The sequence below is a fragment of the Moschus berezovskii genome, chromosome 1 (genome assembly GCF_049115385.1).
Source record: "Moschus berezovskii isolate FMDL1 chromosome 1, NW_MosBer_1.0, whole genome shotgun sequence".
NCBI classification, from domain to species: Eukaryota; Metazoa; Chordata; class Mammalia; order Artiodactyla; family Moschidae; genus Moschus; species Moschus berezovskii.
Window position 1 is genome coordinate 78242223 of NC_142460.1, and position 19735 is coordinate 78261957.

Below are 19735 nucleotides of genomic sequence, written 5' to 3' on the forward strand. Positions count from 1 at the left end.
AAGAAACAAAAACATCACTAGCCTTCAGTGATGTTGAATCATAAATTTTAAATGAGTGAAGAAGACATCATATCTTTTGGAAATCTGACAGTTTTGTATATAACCAACTGTAAAAGTATTGAAATGAGTAGTCTAGCAAGCAGTCCAAATGAGCTAAATATAACCTCATTTAGGCCTAGGAAATCTCATCAATCTCTGAATTAAAAACAAAAACAAAAACTCAGGGCTTCCCAGGTTGCTCAGCGGTATAGAATCCACCTGCCAATTCAGGAGATGTGGGTTCAATCCCTAGGTCAGGAATATCCCCTGGAGAAGGAAATGGCAACCCACTCTAGTATTCTAGACTAGTAGTCTAGAATTGAGTTCAAAACTCAATGTTGTAGATTAGAACAAGCAGCTGTTTTCCTAGGGACTCTGGTGGTTATGCTAAAAGACCACAGGATCTATCCTATGGTCTTAGAATGTTTTTACATGTGATGATATCTTGCTTGTTATACAACTTTAAGCATCGTTCTGACCTCAGAACAAAGTATTTCTCTGTTACCTTGACCATCTATTGTTATTGCTGCTGCTGCTGCTAAATCACTTCAGTCATGTCCGACTCTGTGCGACCCCATAGACGGCAGCCCACCAGGCTCCCCTGTCCCTGGGAAACTCCAGGCAAGAACACTGGAGTGGGTTGCCATTTCCTTCTCCAAAGCATGAAAGTGAAAAGTGAAAGTGAAGTCTCTCAGTCGTGTCCAACTCTTAGCGACCCCATGGATTGCAGCCTACCAGGCTCCTCCGTCCTTGGGATTTTCCAGGCAAGTGTACTGGAGTGGGGTGCCATTGCCTTCTCCATTAAACAGGAATTGAACCCAGGTCTCCCGCACTGCAGGCAGATTCTTTACCAGCTGAGCCACAAAGGAAGCCCAAGAATACTGGAGTGGGTAGCCTATCCCTTCTCCAGGGGATCTTCCTGACCCAGGAGTTGAACTAGGGTCTCCTGCATTGCAGGCAGATTATCAGTTGTTATTTATAAGAAGCCAAATGTCAAGCTGATATTTTTGATAGTAAATATTACTTCTCATTGGTAACACAGACTCTTCTATTAGACTTTTGAAACTTTCTAGAGTTATTTTTATTAATAGTTGTCTTTTTAATAATCCTTTAATGTGATGGGCACTTATTTAGTAGGTTCATTCAATCCAGAGACTCAAATCCTTCAACTCTGACAACTTTCTCATATCTTTGAGACTTTCCCCCCATTCATATAATATTCTCTTTTGATAAACTTTATTAGGCAGCCATTAAAATATTTAGCTTGGATTTTATTTTTTCTTCAACATTTGTGTCTCTTTTCCTTTTCTTCAGACTACTGAGAAAGTTTCTAAAACTTGTCTTCAAACTCTTCATAAACTGTTTCCTTCTTTTAATAATCAAGTTTATAATTCTGAATTGCTTTTTATAATTTAAAATTAATTTTACAAATTATCTTCCTACTTTCTTCTCAAATCTAAGAATAATAATTTAGGGGTGCTTTAATTATCTTTAATTATCTCTACCTGCTCCTGCCTCACCTCCACTACCATGATTTTATGTTATTTTTACTCAGTAATTTCCACTTTGATTACAGGCTTTCTTCAAAGTTTACAGATTCTTGACTGGGAGTTTAAAATATCTTCATTTGGTTTATTGCATCTTGTGAAGAGCTAAACTTTTATTTGTAGAGAACAGGCAGCAATTAACCAGAAGACTCTGAAAGCCAGAGTGTAGAGCCTTTACTCTGATGCTCTGATCCCCTCTACCTTGGCTATTTCTGCATGTTTAATGATTACTTGAACCTCCATGATTTTTGCCTGAGGGGTAAACACTTGGCTGTCCAAAGTTATGCTTTGGATATGGAAGTGATGCTTTTGACTCTGACCTTTATTCTGTGATTCACTATTCCTTCCTTTGTCATCTGAATCCTGAGCCCCTTCCCCCAAGTCCTGCAGGGCTCTCTGTGCAGGAATAGTCTGCTTTGTACATACATGAGCTTTCAGCTTCTTTCATCCTGCACCTTCATAGCCCATTCTGTACTTTTTACATCTTTCATGCACTTGTTTAAACTTCTTGTTAATGGAGGTCTCTCTTCTGTCTACTTGTTATTTTTCATTTAATCATTTTAGTTTTGTTACTATTTTAATGAAGTCTCAGGAAAGAGTAGAGATAAGTATTTTAATGAAGTCTCAGGAAAGAGTAGAGATAAGTATTTCTGTTACATGTATCCTTTCAAACTGAAGTCAGTCAGCCTTTTTCTCCTGATAATTTTCCCCAAATCATGAGACTGAGTTATAGCAACTAAATGGCATATATATGTCCCATCAATCTATTGAGTAGATTATTATGGTTAATTTCACTTCTTTTTTAAAAAAAATTTTCTCACTGAGATACAAATGTCTTCAAAGTTGTAGCATCAGTTCAGAAGAGGATTTTTCCATGTTTATCTTTATGATGAGGCTAATGGAAAAGAACTCACCTGCCAATGCCAGAGACGTAAGAGACTCAGGTTTGATCCCTGGGTCAGGAAGATCCCCTGGAGGAGGGCATGACAACCTACTCTAGTATTTTTTCTTGGAGAATCCCATGGACAGAGAAGCCTGGTGAGCTACAGTCCATGGGGTCACAAAGAGTTGGACATGACTGAAGCTACATAGCACTAGCTTTATAGAACATATTTGGGATATAAATCCCTGATTTTGCTGAAATCTTATTTAGAGTTTCCTCCCCCGCCCCATTTTTGTTGCCATTGACTTCAGGTCTCTGTTCAAATTTTTGTGCCGGATTCTTTCCATTCAGCTTCCTCCACCCATTTGAATGAGCTATGCAGTGTCTCACTGAAAAAAAAAAAAAAAAGAGTTAAAAATAGAAACTGAGGCAGAGTGATATTTGACCAATCAAAAACAAATGGCATAAAGTTTTTCAACTAAAATCTGTGATTTTCTAATAGTACCTCAGGCATCACGGACTCTGTGGACATGAGTTTGAGTGAACTCCGGGAGTTGGTGATGGACAGGGAGGCCTGGCGTGCTGTGATTCATGGGGTCGCGGAGAGTCGGACACGACTGAGCGACTGAACTGAACTGAACTGAACTGAACCTCAGGGAAGAAGCAATTGCTAACAAGAATTTTTTTTTCAATGATAATAACTGAAGCAGCAAATTAAAAAGGAATGAGAGGTTACAATAAGCAGACAAATGACATCAATCTGACAAACAGAAAGAGGACAAAAACAAAGATGCAAAATACACAGTAGTTCATCCACTTAACATAAGTGAAAATTTCGTTAAGATCCATCCACCGTGAGATACAGGTTCATTTTTATGCTACACCTAAGAACTATTATTGATAATCATAATGATGGTCTTTTGTTAAACTGAAGTAATATATAAAATATAAATTATATTCAGAAGGCTATATGGAAAGAAGGAAAGTTTATAGTACAACTTAAGTACAGTGTAATCAAAACAGCTATTGTAGAAAACGTTGATACTCAAAGTTTTACCATTTGTGTTTTTCTTAAGTAAGCAGACCCTGGAATCAGACAGAGAACTACACTTGCTTCTCAGTTTTGCCACCTAATCACTGTGTAGTTTTGGGGCAATTTTCTTACATCTTCAGTTCAGTTCCTCCATTTTCCATTTTGTACCAAATAATTGTGCTCATCTAGTTGATGTAAATAATTATAGGAATGGAAAAGTTTTCCCTTCTTCCCTTTCAGGTTCTTTGGCTAGTCTAGTAATTAAAATGACACTACATATTAACAGGAGACAAAGAAACACATTTCAGTGTATGTATACATGGGAGAGAACCAAGAAAACAGAGCCTTTGAAAGGACTGACACCATCACCTTAAGCACTATCTTCAGCTTTTTAAAGAAAAAAGATGTTAGGGATGGGGAGTCAGTTATGGGAGGTTACCAGAAAAGACACTGTAAACAGCGGTAAGGTTGTTATGCAGATTTAAGTTGTTGCTTTCTCAATTGATAAGAATCTACGGATTTAGCATCATCCTCTTCTTCCTGGTACAAATGGAGATTTCTCTTACAGATTCTCTTACAGATTTATTTTTCTTATGAACATCTTTCTTACCAAAGAGTAACTTCTACTTGGTTTTCAGTTGTATATCCTGTTTTCAGCTTCTTAAAAAATCAGCCTGAAATAATCCTTATGTGAAAGAGATGTATTTCAGGGTGGCAGCTACTACTACCTTACATAATCCTTATGAAGTGTCTATGGCATCACTAAGAACATTAACTTAAATACTAATTATCATTGTAAATGTATTTTCTAAGGTTATTACAGAATCTTTGGAAATTCAATTTTAGTAACAGGATAATATTTCATTAAGTGACTATACTATATTTTGCTTAATAATTTTTAAAGTTATAATATCTAAGTGGATATTTAGGTGGCTATATATTTTTTTTAATTCTTGAGAGTGATAGAATGATAGTAAATATTGTCTGTCTTCAATTTGAATACTATTAGTATATTATTTTATAAAATGAAATGTGACAGTCTTATAATATCAATTTGAATGTCAACAAACCAATGGTAAATCAAAAGAACATTACAGATTAAAGGTACCAAAATGTCAGTATAGTATATAAAAAGAAGTATAGTCCCAAAGAACATGTTTCTGCTTTGTGTTTTCTAGGTACTGTAGGTTTTTCTTATAATTGGCTACGTACATTTGGTACATTCTTTACTGTTTCATGTATTTTATTTTTCATCTTCTGTATTGTTCAGAGAAAGAAAAAGTAAGTTTGTATTATTACTGCCTGTTTTCATAGAAAACGTGGATTAAATAGGGTTAGTTTTAAATCTGAAAAAAAATTCCAATGGCTCTGGGAAAATTAATCATGGAAAGAATTATCATGAAAAACTTTTGTATATTCTTGGTAATTTTTTGCAGTCAAAGGATTTATCTTTATTAAAATGACATGCTACTTGGGATTGTTACAGAGGCAGGCTGTTAGTAATCATTCATGCTTACAGTAAATAGAAGGTTTCCCAGGTGGCGCTAGTGGTAAAGAACCCATCTGCCAACGCAGGAGACACAAGAGATGGGAGTTCAGTCCCTGAGTTGGGAAGATCTCCTGGAGGAAGGCATGGCAACCCACTCCAGTATTCTTGTCTGGAGAATCCCATGGACAGAGGAGCCTGGTGGGCTACAGTCCATGCAGTTGCAAAGAGTCAGACCCAACTGAAGTGATTTGGCATGCACAGTAAGTTAAGTTTAAGATTCTTGAGGACAGATTTTGACAGGAGAGAATCATATGGACTTCAGACATCTGGTGGGAGGATGACCACTGGGTGGTAAAAACGGTGAGGACAGGAAACGAGATAAGTCTACCTGACAAAGCCACAGTAAGGTGACAGTGGTGTTACTTTATAAGACTAATATAATAAAATATTGATTCAGTTATTCAACAAATACTTCTTCAATGCCTATATATTGCTGTGCATTGTTCTCAGTGTGGGAGACAGAGTCACAGCTAAAACCTACAAGTTCTTTGCCTTTCAGAAGCTTGTGTCCCAGTGGGGAGAGGCAGTCAAGGAAAGATACAAGGAAATGAGAAAATACTGGGTAGAGATAAGTACTATTTAGAAAATAAACAGAATGATAAAATCGAAAGAAATCATGGGGCCAGTTTATGTTGAGTGGTCTCTTTGAGGAGGTGACTTTTAACCTGAGAACTGGGTAAGAAAAAAGCTGAGTGAGGTTCTAGCAAAGAATATTCCAGACAAAAAAGGAAGAATTAATATAGGTCCTCAGGTGGGAATGAGTTTGAAGTGTTCAGAAAATAATGAGAAGGTCAGTGTGACTAGAACAATGACTTAGAAATAGAAGTGGGCCAGAATAGGTGAGACCCACAGGCCTGGAAAGGCATTTGAGCTTTTAAGTATCTGCAATAACAATCCATTGAAGCAGTTAAAAGAGTAGAAGGATCTAGATTTATGAATCTGGAATTTACAGAGCATGAAAGACCAGAGGTATAAATTTGGTAGTATACAGGGAATATTCTCCAAGGATACAAATCATATCAATATATTATTAAAAATCAATGATCAAAAACATTATTGAAAAGATATTTTGATCTGTCAAGAGAATTTGAATCTCCCTTTTCTATTCGTAGCATGCTTTACAATATACTGCCACTAGGGGGAGTGTTTGGGTTGTATTCATCTAATGTATCCTCAGTCTGTATCTGTAGGTCTGAGAATGCGCTGGAAACCACACTCCAGCTGCTGCTGCTGCTGCTGCTAAGTCGCTTCAGTGTCCAACTCTGTGCGACCCCATAGACGGCAGCCCACTAGGCTCCTCCATCCATGGGATTCTCCAGGCAAGAACACTGGAGTGGTTTGCCATTTCCTTCTCCAAAGCATAAAAGTGAAAAGTGAAAGTGAGGACGCTCAGTCGTGTCCGACTCTTAGCGACCCCATGGACTGCAGCCTACCAGGCTCCTCTGTCCATGGGATTGTCCAGGAGAGTGCTGGAGTGGGTTGCCATTGCCTTCTCCGAGACACCCCTAATAAACCACACTCCTTAACGAACACAGGTAATTGGCGAATGTGTGACTTTTGCTGTCATTGTGTATATTTCAAATTTAAGACTTAACCTTCCATATTAAATCATGCCTTTGGTTGCAGCAATTGTTATTTTAAAAATAAATGGGAAAAAATTGTTTATATATAGTTTCATGAATTAGTAATTTCAAATGAGGTTATAGTGATAATCATGTCTTTGAATGTTTCATTCCCTGATTCACAGTCTATTCCCACCTCCCACTGTCACCAATTGAATGCTTTATCTGATTTTGGGTTTTCTTTTTTCATGAGTATTAATAAGTATGAGCATGCTTTATATAGGTTTCCCCTTCTGAGAAGTTATTGTCTACATCTTCATATGACATTGGGTTGGTTGTCTACATCTATAGATATTCCTTATATCCTAGATTCTGTACATACTAGATATTGATTACTTCTCCCTATTTGGCATCACTCAAAATAAAAGAAATCTTGAATGCTTTCATGCTGTTAAATTCATCACTTGTTTACCTAATAGCTTGAGTTTGGCATCTTATTTAAGAAGTCCTCATCTACCTAAACTCACAAAAATATAATCGTATTTACTAGCTCTCTATTTTTCTATTTTTTATTTAGGTCTTTAAACCTTTATACCTAATGTAGACTTGATAATATAGTGTTAATTTTCATCATATAATGATCCATATTTCCTGATATCATCTACTACATGATCTATCCTTTCCTTATAGATAAGCTTTATTTTCAGCTCTCTTAGGTGGACTTTTGTTCCACTGTTTTTTCTTCATGAATGCATATTTTTATTACTGTGGTCTTTTGTTATGTGTTAAAATGTGGTAGGGTGAGGTTTCCCTTTTTTCTTTTCAAACTTGATATTTCAATTGAAGGATACACAAAGATATAAATGTATCATGAAATAAGTTTAAATTCTTTAAAAAATATAACTGGAATTTTGGTTAGTCCTACATTGAATTTATAGACTAATTACTTTTGGAAGTATTGGTATCTTTATGGTGTAACTTGCTCAACCTACAAATATGTTATTCCTTTATTCAAGTCTTTATGAATGTTATTTAAGAAAGTTTAAAATTTTTCTCTCAGTTGGTTTTGTGGATCTTTTCTAAGTTAATTCTTTGGTACTTTTCATTTGTTTGCTATAATGAATAGTAACTTATTTTTTTAAATGAAATTTTCTAGCTTGTTATTAGTGGCTTAGGAACAGTTATTGATTTTGTGAGTTAACCTGTAGCTGGAAACCTTGCTAAACTGTTTATTTATTCAAAGTTTTTCTGTTGATCTAATGATTTTCCACATAGATCACCATCTTGCTTGTCTGTAATGACATTTTCGCTTTAAAACACTTCTGAATTTAAAAACAACGTCTAAAATTTCTCTGTGATATCTGCTGCAGTGTTTGGCCTTTAAGCATATTATCAACTTAAGGAGAAGTTTCATTATTTCCATTTTCTGTGGTTTTATCATATATAAGTTGTTGAACTTAAGTAATTCTTTTTGTACTTGCTGAGATAGTGACATGAACTTTCCAAAGTAGTTCATGAGTACAATAAATTCCATTGACAAATTTTCAAATGCTAAACCATTTGGGGAATTTTGTCTGCTTTATAAATGAAACTGGACTATACTTCTATTGTTTTGAGTCATCTTTCCTTTCTTTGAGATGAAATTTCAAATTGAGGTTTTGAAGTTAACACTCAAAGAAAGCTTAGTCATATAGTATTTCTCCTTTTAAAAACATGTATAAGATAGAGATTTCTATTCCTTAACAGCCATCTGGATTTATAGAACTTTTTTTTGCAGGGGAATTCTTTGATTTCAGTTGAGTTCCTTTCAAAGTTACTAGATTATTCCATTTTAAATTTCTTATAATGTATATAAATTCATTTCTATTTTTACATTTTACTTCATTGTGGTAAGAACATTTAACATGACATCTACACTCTTAATAAAAATTAAAAGCATACGATATAATACTATTGATTATTAGTACAATGTTGTAGAGCAGATCTCTAGAACTAATTCATGTTGCTTAACTTAGACCAATTAACTAGTAACTTCCCATTTCTCTCTCCCCAGCCCCTGGCAACAACCATTTCACTCTGATTCTATGAATTTGACTATTTTAGATCACTCACATAAGTGGACTTATACAGGATTGATCTTTTGTGACTGGCTTATTTCCCTCAGAATAATGCCCATAATGTTCATCCACATTGTCATATATTGCAGAATTTTCCTTTTTAAGGCTGAATAATATTCCACTATATGTAACACATTTTCATTATCATCTATTGATCTGCAGATGAATATTTAGGTTGTTTCTGCACCTTGGCTAATGTGCATCATGCTACAATTAGTATAGGAGTGCTAATATCACTTTGAGATCCTGGTTTCTATTGTTTTGGATAAAAACCCAGAAGTGAGACTGGATCACATATGGTTCTATTTTACATTTTTGGAGAAACCTCTTTACTGTTTTCCAGAATAGTTGCATCATTTTGCATTCCTATTAATAGCAAGAAAGGGTTGCAGCTTTACCATATTCTCACCAACACATGTTGTCTTTTGTTTTTTGAGGATAGCCATCCTGACAAATGTCAGGTGATATCTCATTGTGGTACTGATTTGCATTTCCCTGATAATTTGTGACACTGACTAATTTTTCATATACCTGTTGGGCATTGTATCTTCCTTGGAGAAATATCTATTCAAATTCTCAGCCTATTTGTCCATTGGGTTACTAGGGGTTTTTGTTATTGTTGTTGTGTGTGTGTTTGTGTGTTGCTATGAGTTGTAGGAGTGCTTTAAACATTTTGGAGATTAACTTTGTTGGATATACTGTCTGCAAAAAATTTTTTCCAGGGTTATGTTCATTGGAAGGACTGATGCTGAAGCTGAAGCTCCAATACTTTGGCCACCTCATGCGAAGAGTTGACTCACTGGAAAAGATTCTGATGCTAGGAGGGATTGGGGGCAGGAGGAGAAGGGGATGACAGAGAATGAGATGGCTGAATGGTATCACCGACTCGATGGAGGTGAGTTTGGGTGAACTCCGGGAGCTGGTGATGGACAGGGAGGCCTGGCGTGCTGTGATTCATGGAGTCGCAAAGAGTCGGACACGACTGAGCGACTGAACTGAACTGAACTGATGTTATCTTTTATTACTAGCACTGATTAATTTAAAAACACATTTGGAAACACATCCCAAAGAAAGTGAAAACTAATTTTAGAAGCTCATTAGGCCAGATGATATGACAATAAATGGAAGAAATAAGGTGCAGAAGCTCAGGATAGTTTCCTATACAAGCACTTTGGCTCTGAGGCAAGAGCTTTAAGATTGAGATGGAGGACAAACCCTGACGCTGACCAAATGTCAATGCTTATCCTGGAGCTACTTGTGTGTGTATCTGAGTAATTGTTTCCTCTTCCATTTCTGGAACATACACGAATGGGTTATGGTATTAAATGTCGTTAATGACACAGAAAACATTTGCATGCTTGTGATGGTTTTATGACTGTTGAAGACTACTGGAAGTATTTCTCACATTCTTTAGGTTGCACTTTCCCACTGTTCATTGTTTCCATTGTTGTACAGAAGCTTTTTAGCTTGATATAATTTCATATATCTACTTTTGCTTTTGTGGCCTGTGCTTTTGGTGTACATCCTTGAAATCATTGCTGAGACCAATGTCATGAAGTTTTTCACCTATATTTTTTCTAGGATTTTAACAGTTTCAAATCTTACATTTAAGTCTTTTGTTGATTTTGAGTTGACTTTTCTATATGGTATAAAGATTCAATTTCAGTCTTTTGCATGTGAAGATCCAGTTTTAACGTTATCATTTGTTCAAGAGACAATTCTTTCCCCATTGTGCATTCTTGGCACCCTTGTCAAAAATCAATCAACTATGTATAATATATGGGTTTATTTCTGAATTCTCTATTTAATTTATTCATATGTCTGTCATTACCACAGTTCCACAGCTTTAATTACTGTAACTTTTGTACTATACTCTAAAATCAGGAAATATTATACCTCCAGGTTCACTCTTCTTTCTCAAGATTGATTTGGCTATTATGGCTTTTTGTGTTCCATGTGAATTATAGATTTGTTTTTTTCTGTTTATGTAAAAAATACTACGGGAATTCTCATAGTCAATACATGAAAAACCCAATTCTACTCCTTAAGGAGCTAGAAAAGAAGAAAAAACTGAACCCAAAGTTAGCACAAGGAAGGAAGTTACAAAGACTGAAAAAATAGAAAATTAAAAAAAAAAAGTAACAAAACTATAAGTTGGTTTTTAAAAAGATAAAAATATTGACAAACCATTAACTAGACTAAGAAAAAAAGAAAGACAAATAAAATCAGAAATGAAGCAAGAAACATTATGATTGATGAACAGAAATAAAAAGGATCATAAGAGACTGCTGTGAGATATTATATGCCACAAACTAGATAATCTAGAATAAGTAAATTCCTAAAAACATACAACCTTATCAAAACTAAGAAAAAATAGAAAGTCTGAACAGATCTATAACTAGTATGTAAACTGAATCAGTAACCAAAAGCTTTCTAATAAAGAAAAGTTCAGGATAAGATGACTTCACTATTTCCCTGGTGGCTCAGATGGTAAAGAATCTGCCTGCAATGCGAAAGACCCAGGTTTAGTCCCTGGGTCAGGAAGAGTCCCTGGAGAAGGGACCAGTTACCCACTCCAATACATTCCCTGGGGCTTCCCAGGTGGTGCTAGTGGTAAAGAACCCACCTGCCAATGCAGGAGATGAAAGAGACATTGGTTTGATCCCTGGGTTGGAAAGATTCCCAGGAGGAGGGCATAGCAACCCACTCCAGCATTAATGCCTGGAGAACCCCATGGACAGAGGAGCCTGGCAGGCCATGTTCCATAGGGTTGCAAAGAGTTGAATATGACTGAAGTGACTTCTAAACATTTAAATTCTACCAAACAGGCACCAAATTCTACCAGACATTTAAACAACAATCAATGCTCTTTCAAGAAATTAAAAAGAAGGGAACAGTTCCAATCTTATTTTATTAGACCAGATTTACCTGATACCAAAGGTAAAGACAACACAAGAACAGAAATGTATTATATAACAAATATATTCAGTTCAGTTCAGTTCAGTTCAGTCGCTCAGTCGTGTCCGACTCTCCGCGACCCCATGAATCACAGCACGCCAGGCCTCCCTGTCCATCACCAACTCCCGGAGTACACTCAAACTCATGTCCACAGAGTCGGTGATGCCATCCAGCCATCTCATTCTCCGTCGTCCCCTTCTCCTCCCGCCCCCAACCTTTCCCAGCATCAGAGTCTATTCCAGTGAGTCAACTCGTCTCATGAGGTGGCCAAAGTATTGGAGTTTCAGCTTTAGCATCAGTCCCTCCAATGAACATCCAGGATTGATCTCCTTTAGAATGGACTGGTTGGATCTCCTTGCAGTATAAGGGACTCTCAAGAGTCTTCTCCAACACCACAGTTCAAAAGCATCGATTCTTCGGCGATCAGCTTTCTTCACAGTCCAACTCTCACATCCATACATGACCACGGGAAAAACCATTGCCTTGACTAGACGGACCTTGGTCGGCAAAGTAATGTCTCTGCTTTTTAATATACTATCAAGGTTGGTCATAACTTTCCTTCCAAGGAGCAAGCGTCTTTTAATTTCATGGCTGCAATCAGCATCTGCAGTGATTTTGGAGCCCAAAAAAACAAAGTCTGACACTGTTTCCACTGTTTTTCCATCTATTTCCCATGAAGTGATGGGACCAGATGCCATGATCTTTGTTTTCTGAATGTTGAGCTTCAAGCCAACCTTTTCACTCTCCTCTTTCACTTTCATCAAGAGGCTTTTGAGTTCCTCTTCACTTTCTGCCATAAGGGTAGTGTCATCTGCATATCTGAGGTTATTGATATTTCTCCCAGCAATCTTGATTCCAGCTTGTGCTTCTTCCAGCCCAGCGTTCCTCATGATGTACTCTGCATATAAGTTAAAAAAGCAAGGTGACAATATACAACCTTGACGCACTCCTTTTCCTATTTGGAACCAGTCTGTTGTTCCATGACCGGTTCTAACTGTTGCTTCCTGACCTGCATACAGGTTTCTCAAGAGGCAGGTCAGGTGGTCTGGGATTCCCATCTCTTTCAGAATGTTCCACAGTTTATTGTGATCCACACAGTCAAAGGCTTTGGCATAGTCAATGAAGCAGAAATAGATGTTTTTCTGAAACTCTCTTGCTTTCTCCATGATCCAGCGGATGTTGGCAATTTGATCTCTGGTGCCTCTGCCTTTTCTAAAACCTGCTTGAACATCTGGGAGTTCACGGTTTACATACTGCTGAAGCCTGGCTTGGAGAATTTTGAGCATGACTTTACTAGCGTGTGAGATGAGTGCAATTGTGCGGTAGTTTGAGCATTCTTTGGCATTGCCTTTCTTTGGGATTGGAATGAAGACTGACCTCTTCCAGGTTAGTGCAATGTAATTATGGTTTTGGATTGTGGATTTTAAATCATTATAACTAGGCTCAAACACATCTTTATTAATCAAAACAGTAACCATTAAAATCAACACATTTTAGCCAATATTCCTGTAACGTAAAAATCCATGCTTCAAGATTCAGTGAACTCTCGGAAAGCATTTTCTGCCTCCTGCTGGTTTGTAGAAGTGTTTTCCCTGCAAAAAGTTGTCAAGATGCTTGAAGAAATGATAGTCGGTTGGCAAGAGATGAGGTGAACATGGCAGACAAGGCAAAACTTCATAGCCCAATTCATTCAACTTTCGAAGTGTTGGTTGTGAGACGTGTGGTTGAGTGTTGTCATACAGAAGAATTGTGCCCTTTCTGTTGACCAATGCCAGCTGCAGACATTTCAGTTTTTGGTGCATCTCATTGATTTGCTGATCATACTTCTCAGATGTAAAGTTTCCACTGGAATTCAGAAAGCTGTAGTGGATCAGACGGACAGCAGACCACCAAACAGTGACCATGACCATTTATTGGTGAAAGTTTGGTGTTGGAAAGTGCTTTGGAGCTTCTTCTTGGTCCAACCACTGAGCTGGTCATCACCAGTTGTCATATAAAATCCACTGTTCATTGCACATCACAATCCAATTGAGAAATGTTTTGTTGTTGTTGCATATAATAAGATCACACTTCAAAAATGACAATTTTTTTGATTTTCAGTGGGCTCATGAGGCACCCACTTATTGAACTTTCCAATTTGCTTCAAATGCCAAATGACCATAGAATGATTGATGTTGAATTGTGCAGCAACTTCTCATGTAGTTGTAAGATGATCAGCTTCGATGACCACTCTCAATTTGTTGTTGTCAACTTCCAATGGCCAGCCACTGCATTCATCATCTTCAAGGTTCTTGTCTCCAGCAGTTTCTGGAACAAACGCATTGCTGATGTTGTGAGTTGTCTCTGATGCTTTATAACCCATTTTGAACTTGAGTATGAAAATCACTTAAATTTGCTGTTTGTCTAAAAGATGTCATTTCCCTAGTCTAAAATAAATATGCAATATACAGCGAGTAATGTCATTAGCAAAAAAAAAAAGCATAAAGTGAGAAATGTGCATTAAAATGATACATAACATAACCACATTTATTTAAGAATGTATTCCAATATCAAACAGCAAAGTTCAATAATGCAAAACCACAATTACTTTTACACCAACATAAATATATGGAAGGACTTCCCTGGTAGCTCAGATGGTAAAGAATCTGCCTGCAATATGGGAGACCAGGGTTCAATTCCTGGGTCGGGAAGATCCCCTGGAGAAGGGAATGGCAACTCAATCCAGTATTTTGCCTGGAGAATCCCATGGAAAGATGAGCCTGGTGGGCTATAGTCCATGGGGTTGCAAAGAGTCAGACATGACTGAACAGCTGAGCAGTAACAGCAGAAATACATGGAAAAGTCCTTGACAAAATACCAGAAAATTAAATTCAATGGCACATTAAAAGGCTCACACAGGCTTGAACTTGGCCAAGATAGTAGAGGAGAAAGGCCCTGAGCTCACCTCCTCCAATAAGCACACCAAAATTATAATTTTCAGAGCCACTATCAATGAGAACAACCCAAAGACTAGCAGAGAAGATCTTCTACAGCTAAAGAAATACAAATGGAACCACAAGGAGATGGATGGGGAAGTGGAGACTCAGTACAGTCGAGACCCATACCCCCAGGTAGATGCCTCACAAACAGGAGGAGAATCACAATTGCAGAGGTTCCCCCCAAGAGTGAGTGGTACAACTTCCATATTCAACAATCTACCCTGGGGGTCCTGCACCAGGAAGATGAGCCCTAGAAAATCTGGATTTGAAGGCCAGTGTGATGTGCTTTCAAGTGAGCCTAAGGGCTGTAGGAAGTAGAGACTTCATTGCTAAAGGTACACACAAAATCTCACTCAACAGAGACCTGGGGAAGAAGCAGTAATTTAAAGGAGTGTGGAAATTACTCCTTTCACAGAAAAAAAAAAGCATTTTAATAAATAAGGACAGTTTAAGAGACTTCTGGGACAACATCAAGTACACTAATGATGTCATTATAAGGGTCTGGAAGGAGAAGAGAGAAAAAGACAAAGACAGAGAACATATTTGAAGACATATTGGCTGAAAACTTCCCCGAGTTGAGAAAGAAAACAGACATCTAGGTCCAGGAGGAACAGAGTCCCAAATAGAATCAACCCAAATAGAAACACAAAGACATATATTGTAATTAAAATGACAAAAATAAAGAGAATATTAAAGGCGTCAAGGGGAAAGTAACAAATTATATACAAGGGAACTCCCAAAAGACTCTCCACTCACTATTCAGCAAAAATTCTGCAGGCCAGAGAGAGTGGTACTATATATTTAAAGAGATGAACGGGAACGCCTACAAACAAGAATACTTTATCTGGCAAGACTTTCATTCAGATTTGATGGAGAAATCAAAAGTTTTATGCAAAAGCTAAAAGAGTTTACCACCAAAGCAGCTTCACAAGAAATGTAAAAAGAATTTTTCTAAGCAGAAAAGAAATGAACAAAAACTAGAGGTTTAAAAATTACAAAAGGAAAAATCTCATTTGTAAAGGCAAATATACAATAAAGGTAGTAGATCAACTACTTATAAAGTTAGTAGAAAGGCTAAAAGGCAAAGGTACTAAAATCAACTATATTCACAATAAATTGTAAAGGGATACACAAAAGACAAAGATAAATAATAAAATGTCGAAACAGTAAATTTGGAGGAGTAAAAATACAAGGCTGTTAAAATGTATTTAAACTTAAGAGTTCAGCAACCTAAAATAATCATGTATATATAAATAATCTATATATAGATTCATATATATATATATATAAACTTCATGGTAATCAAAACCAAAATTCATGACAGATACACTCACAGAATGGAGAAATGAATCCAAATATAAAACTAAAGATAGTCACCATATCTCAAGGGAACAGAGCAAAAAAAGAAATGAATAAAAAAGGACCATAAAAGAACCTGAAAACAACTAACAAAATGATAATAAGTACAGGTGCATGTGTGCATGCTCAGTCACTTCAGTCATGTTGCGTTCTTTGTGACCCTATGGGGTGTAACCTGCCAGGCTCCTCTGTCCATGGAAATTCTCCAGACAAGCATACTGGAGTGGGTTGCCATGACCTCCTCCAGGGGATCTTCCTGACCCATGGATCAAACCTGTGTCTCTTACATTTCCTGCATTGTCAGATGGGTTCTTTATCACAAGTGCCACCTGGGAAGCCCAGTAAGCACATGTCTATGTCTGTGCTAAGTCACTTCAGTCGTGTCCAACTCTTTGTGACCCTATGGACTATAGCCTGCCAGGCTTCTCTGTCCATGAGGTTCTCCAGGCAAGAGTAGTGGAGTGGGTTTCCATGCCCTCCTATCAATAATTACTTTAAATGTAAATGGAGTAAATGCTTTATCTTTATTAAAAGATAAAGAGTGACTGAATAAAGAAAACAAGACCCATATATATGCTCTCCATAAGAGACTCACTTCAAATCCAAATCTACGCTAGCCTGAGAGTAAGGGGATAGAAATAATATCCCATGCTAATGGTAATCAAAAGAAAAAAAGCTGGGGAAGCAATACTTACATCAGACAAAATGGATTTTAAAACCAAGATATAATAAGAGACAAAGAAGGACATTACAAAATAATAAAGAGATCAAACAGCAAAACCATATAACAGTTATATACATTCAACATAGGAATATCTAAATATATAGAACAAATATTAACAAACATAAAGGGAGGGATTGACAATAATACAATAATAATGACATAATAATAGTAAGGGACTTAAACACCTCATTTATATCAATGGACAGATTATCCAGACAAAAACGTCAAGAAAACAATTGCCTTAAACAACACATTGGACTTAATAGATCTATATAGAACATCCCATATAAAGCAGCAGAATACACATTCTTCTCACATATGCATAGAGCATTCTCCAGGATAGATCACATGCGAGGCTACAAAGTAAATCTCAGGAAATTTAAGAAGGTTGAAAGTTTATCAAGCAACTTTTCCATCCACAAGGCTGTAAGACTAGAAATCAACTATAATAAAAAGCTGCAAAAGCCACAAACATGTGGAGGCTGAACAATATTCCACTAAACAACAAATGAATCACAGAAAAAATTAAAGAAGAAATAAAAAATACCTGGAGACAAAAAACACAATCCAAAAATATATGTGACATAGCAAAATCTGTTCTAAAAGGGAAGTTTACATGATAAAAGTCTACCTCAGGAAGCAAAAAAATCTCAGGTAACAATCTAACTTTACACTTAATGAAACTAGAAAAAGAAGAACAAATAAATGCCAAAGTTAATAGGAGCAAAGAAATCATAAAGATTAGAGCAGAAATAAATGAAATAGAGATTTAAAAAATAACAGAAAAGATCAATGAAACTAAGAGTTGGTTCTTTGAAAAGATTAACAAATTGCTAAACCGTTAGACTGATCAAGAAAAACAGGATGGGTTCAAATGAATAAAATCAGAAATGAAAGAGAAGTTACAACTGACACCACACCAATACAATCTCCTAAGACTGAAACAAGAAGAAATTGAAAATAAAAACAGACCATTTACCAGTCATGAAATTAAATCAGTAATTAAAGAAAATCCTAGCAAAAAAAAAAAAAGACCAGAACTAGACAGCATCATAGGTGAATTCTAACAAACATTCAGAGAACAGTTAACATATATATTTTTCAAATTACTTTTAAAAAATTCAGAGGAAGATATGCTTCTAAATTCATTTATGAAAACTAGAATCATTTGGATACCTAAAGCATACAAAAGCATCATAAAAAAGAAATTATAGGTCAATATCACTGATGAACATAGATGCAAATTTCCCCAACAAAATATTAGTAAACTAATTCAACAATACATTAAAAGGATCATATAACATGATCAAGTGGGAATTATCCCAGGGAGATAAGGATGGTACAATATCAGCAAATCAATCAAATGCGATACATCACATTAATAGATTGAAGAATAAAGATCAGGTGATCATCTCATAGATGCAGAAAAGCTTTTACAAAGTTCAACATTCCTTTATGATAAAAACTCTCAACAAAGTGAGTAAAGAGAGAATATATCTCAAATAATAAAGGTCATATATGACAAATCCATAGCTAACATCATACTTAATAATAAAAAGCTAAAAACATTTTCTATAAGATGAGGAACAAGACCAGAAAGACCACTCTTGCCACTGGTATTCGACACATTATTGGAAGTCCTAGCCACAGCAACCAAATAAAAAAAGACATAAAAAGAGATCTGGATTGGAAAGAAAGTAGGAAACTTATCACTGTTTGCAGATGACATGATACTATATAGAAAATGCTAAGGATGCCATCAACAGACTATTAGAACTCATTAATGAATTCAGTAAAGTTTCAGTATACAAAATTAATATATAGAAATCTGTTCCTTTTCTACACAGTAAAAAGGGATTATTGGAAAGAAAATTAAGGACATAATCCTATTTACAATTGCATTAGAAAGGATACAATACATAGAAATAAATCTAAATAAGGAGGCCAGACCTAGAGCCAGACATCCTGGAATGTGAAGTCAAGTGGGCCTTAGGAAGCATCACTATGAACAAAGCTAATGGAGGTGATGGAATTCCAGTTGAGCTATTTCAAATCTTGAAAGATGATGCTGTGAAAGTGCTGCACTCAATATGCTAGCAAATTTGGAAAACTCAGCAGTGGCCACAGGACTGGAAAAGATCAGTCTTCATTCAAGTCCCAAAGGAAGGCAATGCCAAAGAAAGCTCAAACTACCACACAATTGCACTCATCTCACACTCTAGTAAAGTCATGCTCAAAATTCTCCAAGCCAGGCTTCAACAGTACATGAACTGTGAACTTCCAGATGTTCCAGTTGGTTTTAGAAAAGTCAGAGGAACCAGAGATCAAATTGCCAACATTCGCTGGTTCATCAAAAAAGCAAGAGAGTTCCAGAAAAACATCTATTTCTGCTTTATTGACTATGTCAAAGCCTTTGACTGTGTGGATCACAATAAACTGTGGAAAATTCTGAAAGAGATGGGAATACCAGACCACCTGACCTGCCTCTTGAGAAATCTATATGCAGGTCATGAAGTAACAGTTAGAACTGAACATGAAACAACAGACCGGTTCCAAATAGGAAAAGGAGTACGTCAAGGCTATATACCGTCACCCTGCTTATTTAACTTATATGCAAAGTACATCATGAGAAACGCTGGGCTGGAAGAAGCACAAGCTGGAATCAAGATTGCTGGGAGAAATATCAATCATCTCAGAAACACAGATGACATCACTCTTATGGCAGAAAGTGAAGAAGAACTAAAGAGCCTCTTGACAAAAGTGAAAGAGGAGAGTGAAAAAGTTGGCTTAAAGCTCAACATTCAAAAAACTAAGATCATGGTATCCAGTCCTATCACTTAATGGCAAATAGGTGGTGAAACAGTGGAAACAGTGTCAGACTTTATTTTTTTGAGCTCCAAAATCACTACAGATGGTGACTGTAGCCATGAAATTAAAAGACACTTACTCCTTGGAAGGAAAGTTATGACCAACCTAGATGCATATT

At 36.4% G+C, this 19735-nt stretch overlaps 1 protein-coding gene across 2 annotated transcripts in view; it reads left to right on the forward strand.

Annotated features, from left to right (window-relative positions):
- The first annotated feature begins 6408 nt into the window (after nt 1-6408).
- Nucleotides 6409-19735, forward strand: part of CD200 (CD200 molecule) — a 40950-nt gene continuing 27623 nt past the window's right edge. Inside the window, exons 1-2 of one of the 2 annotated variants that reach the window (XM_055421997.2) lie at nt 6409-6586; nt 9453-9625. In XM_055421997.2, coding sequence (XP_055277972.1) covers nt 9590-9625 — 36 coding nt within the window. In that variant the 5' untranslated portion in view covers nt 6409-6586; nt 9453-9589. The remainder of the gene's footprint in view (nt 6587-9452; nt 9626-19735) is intronic. The other variant, XM_088836886.1, reaches the window with a different exon arrangement.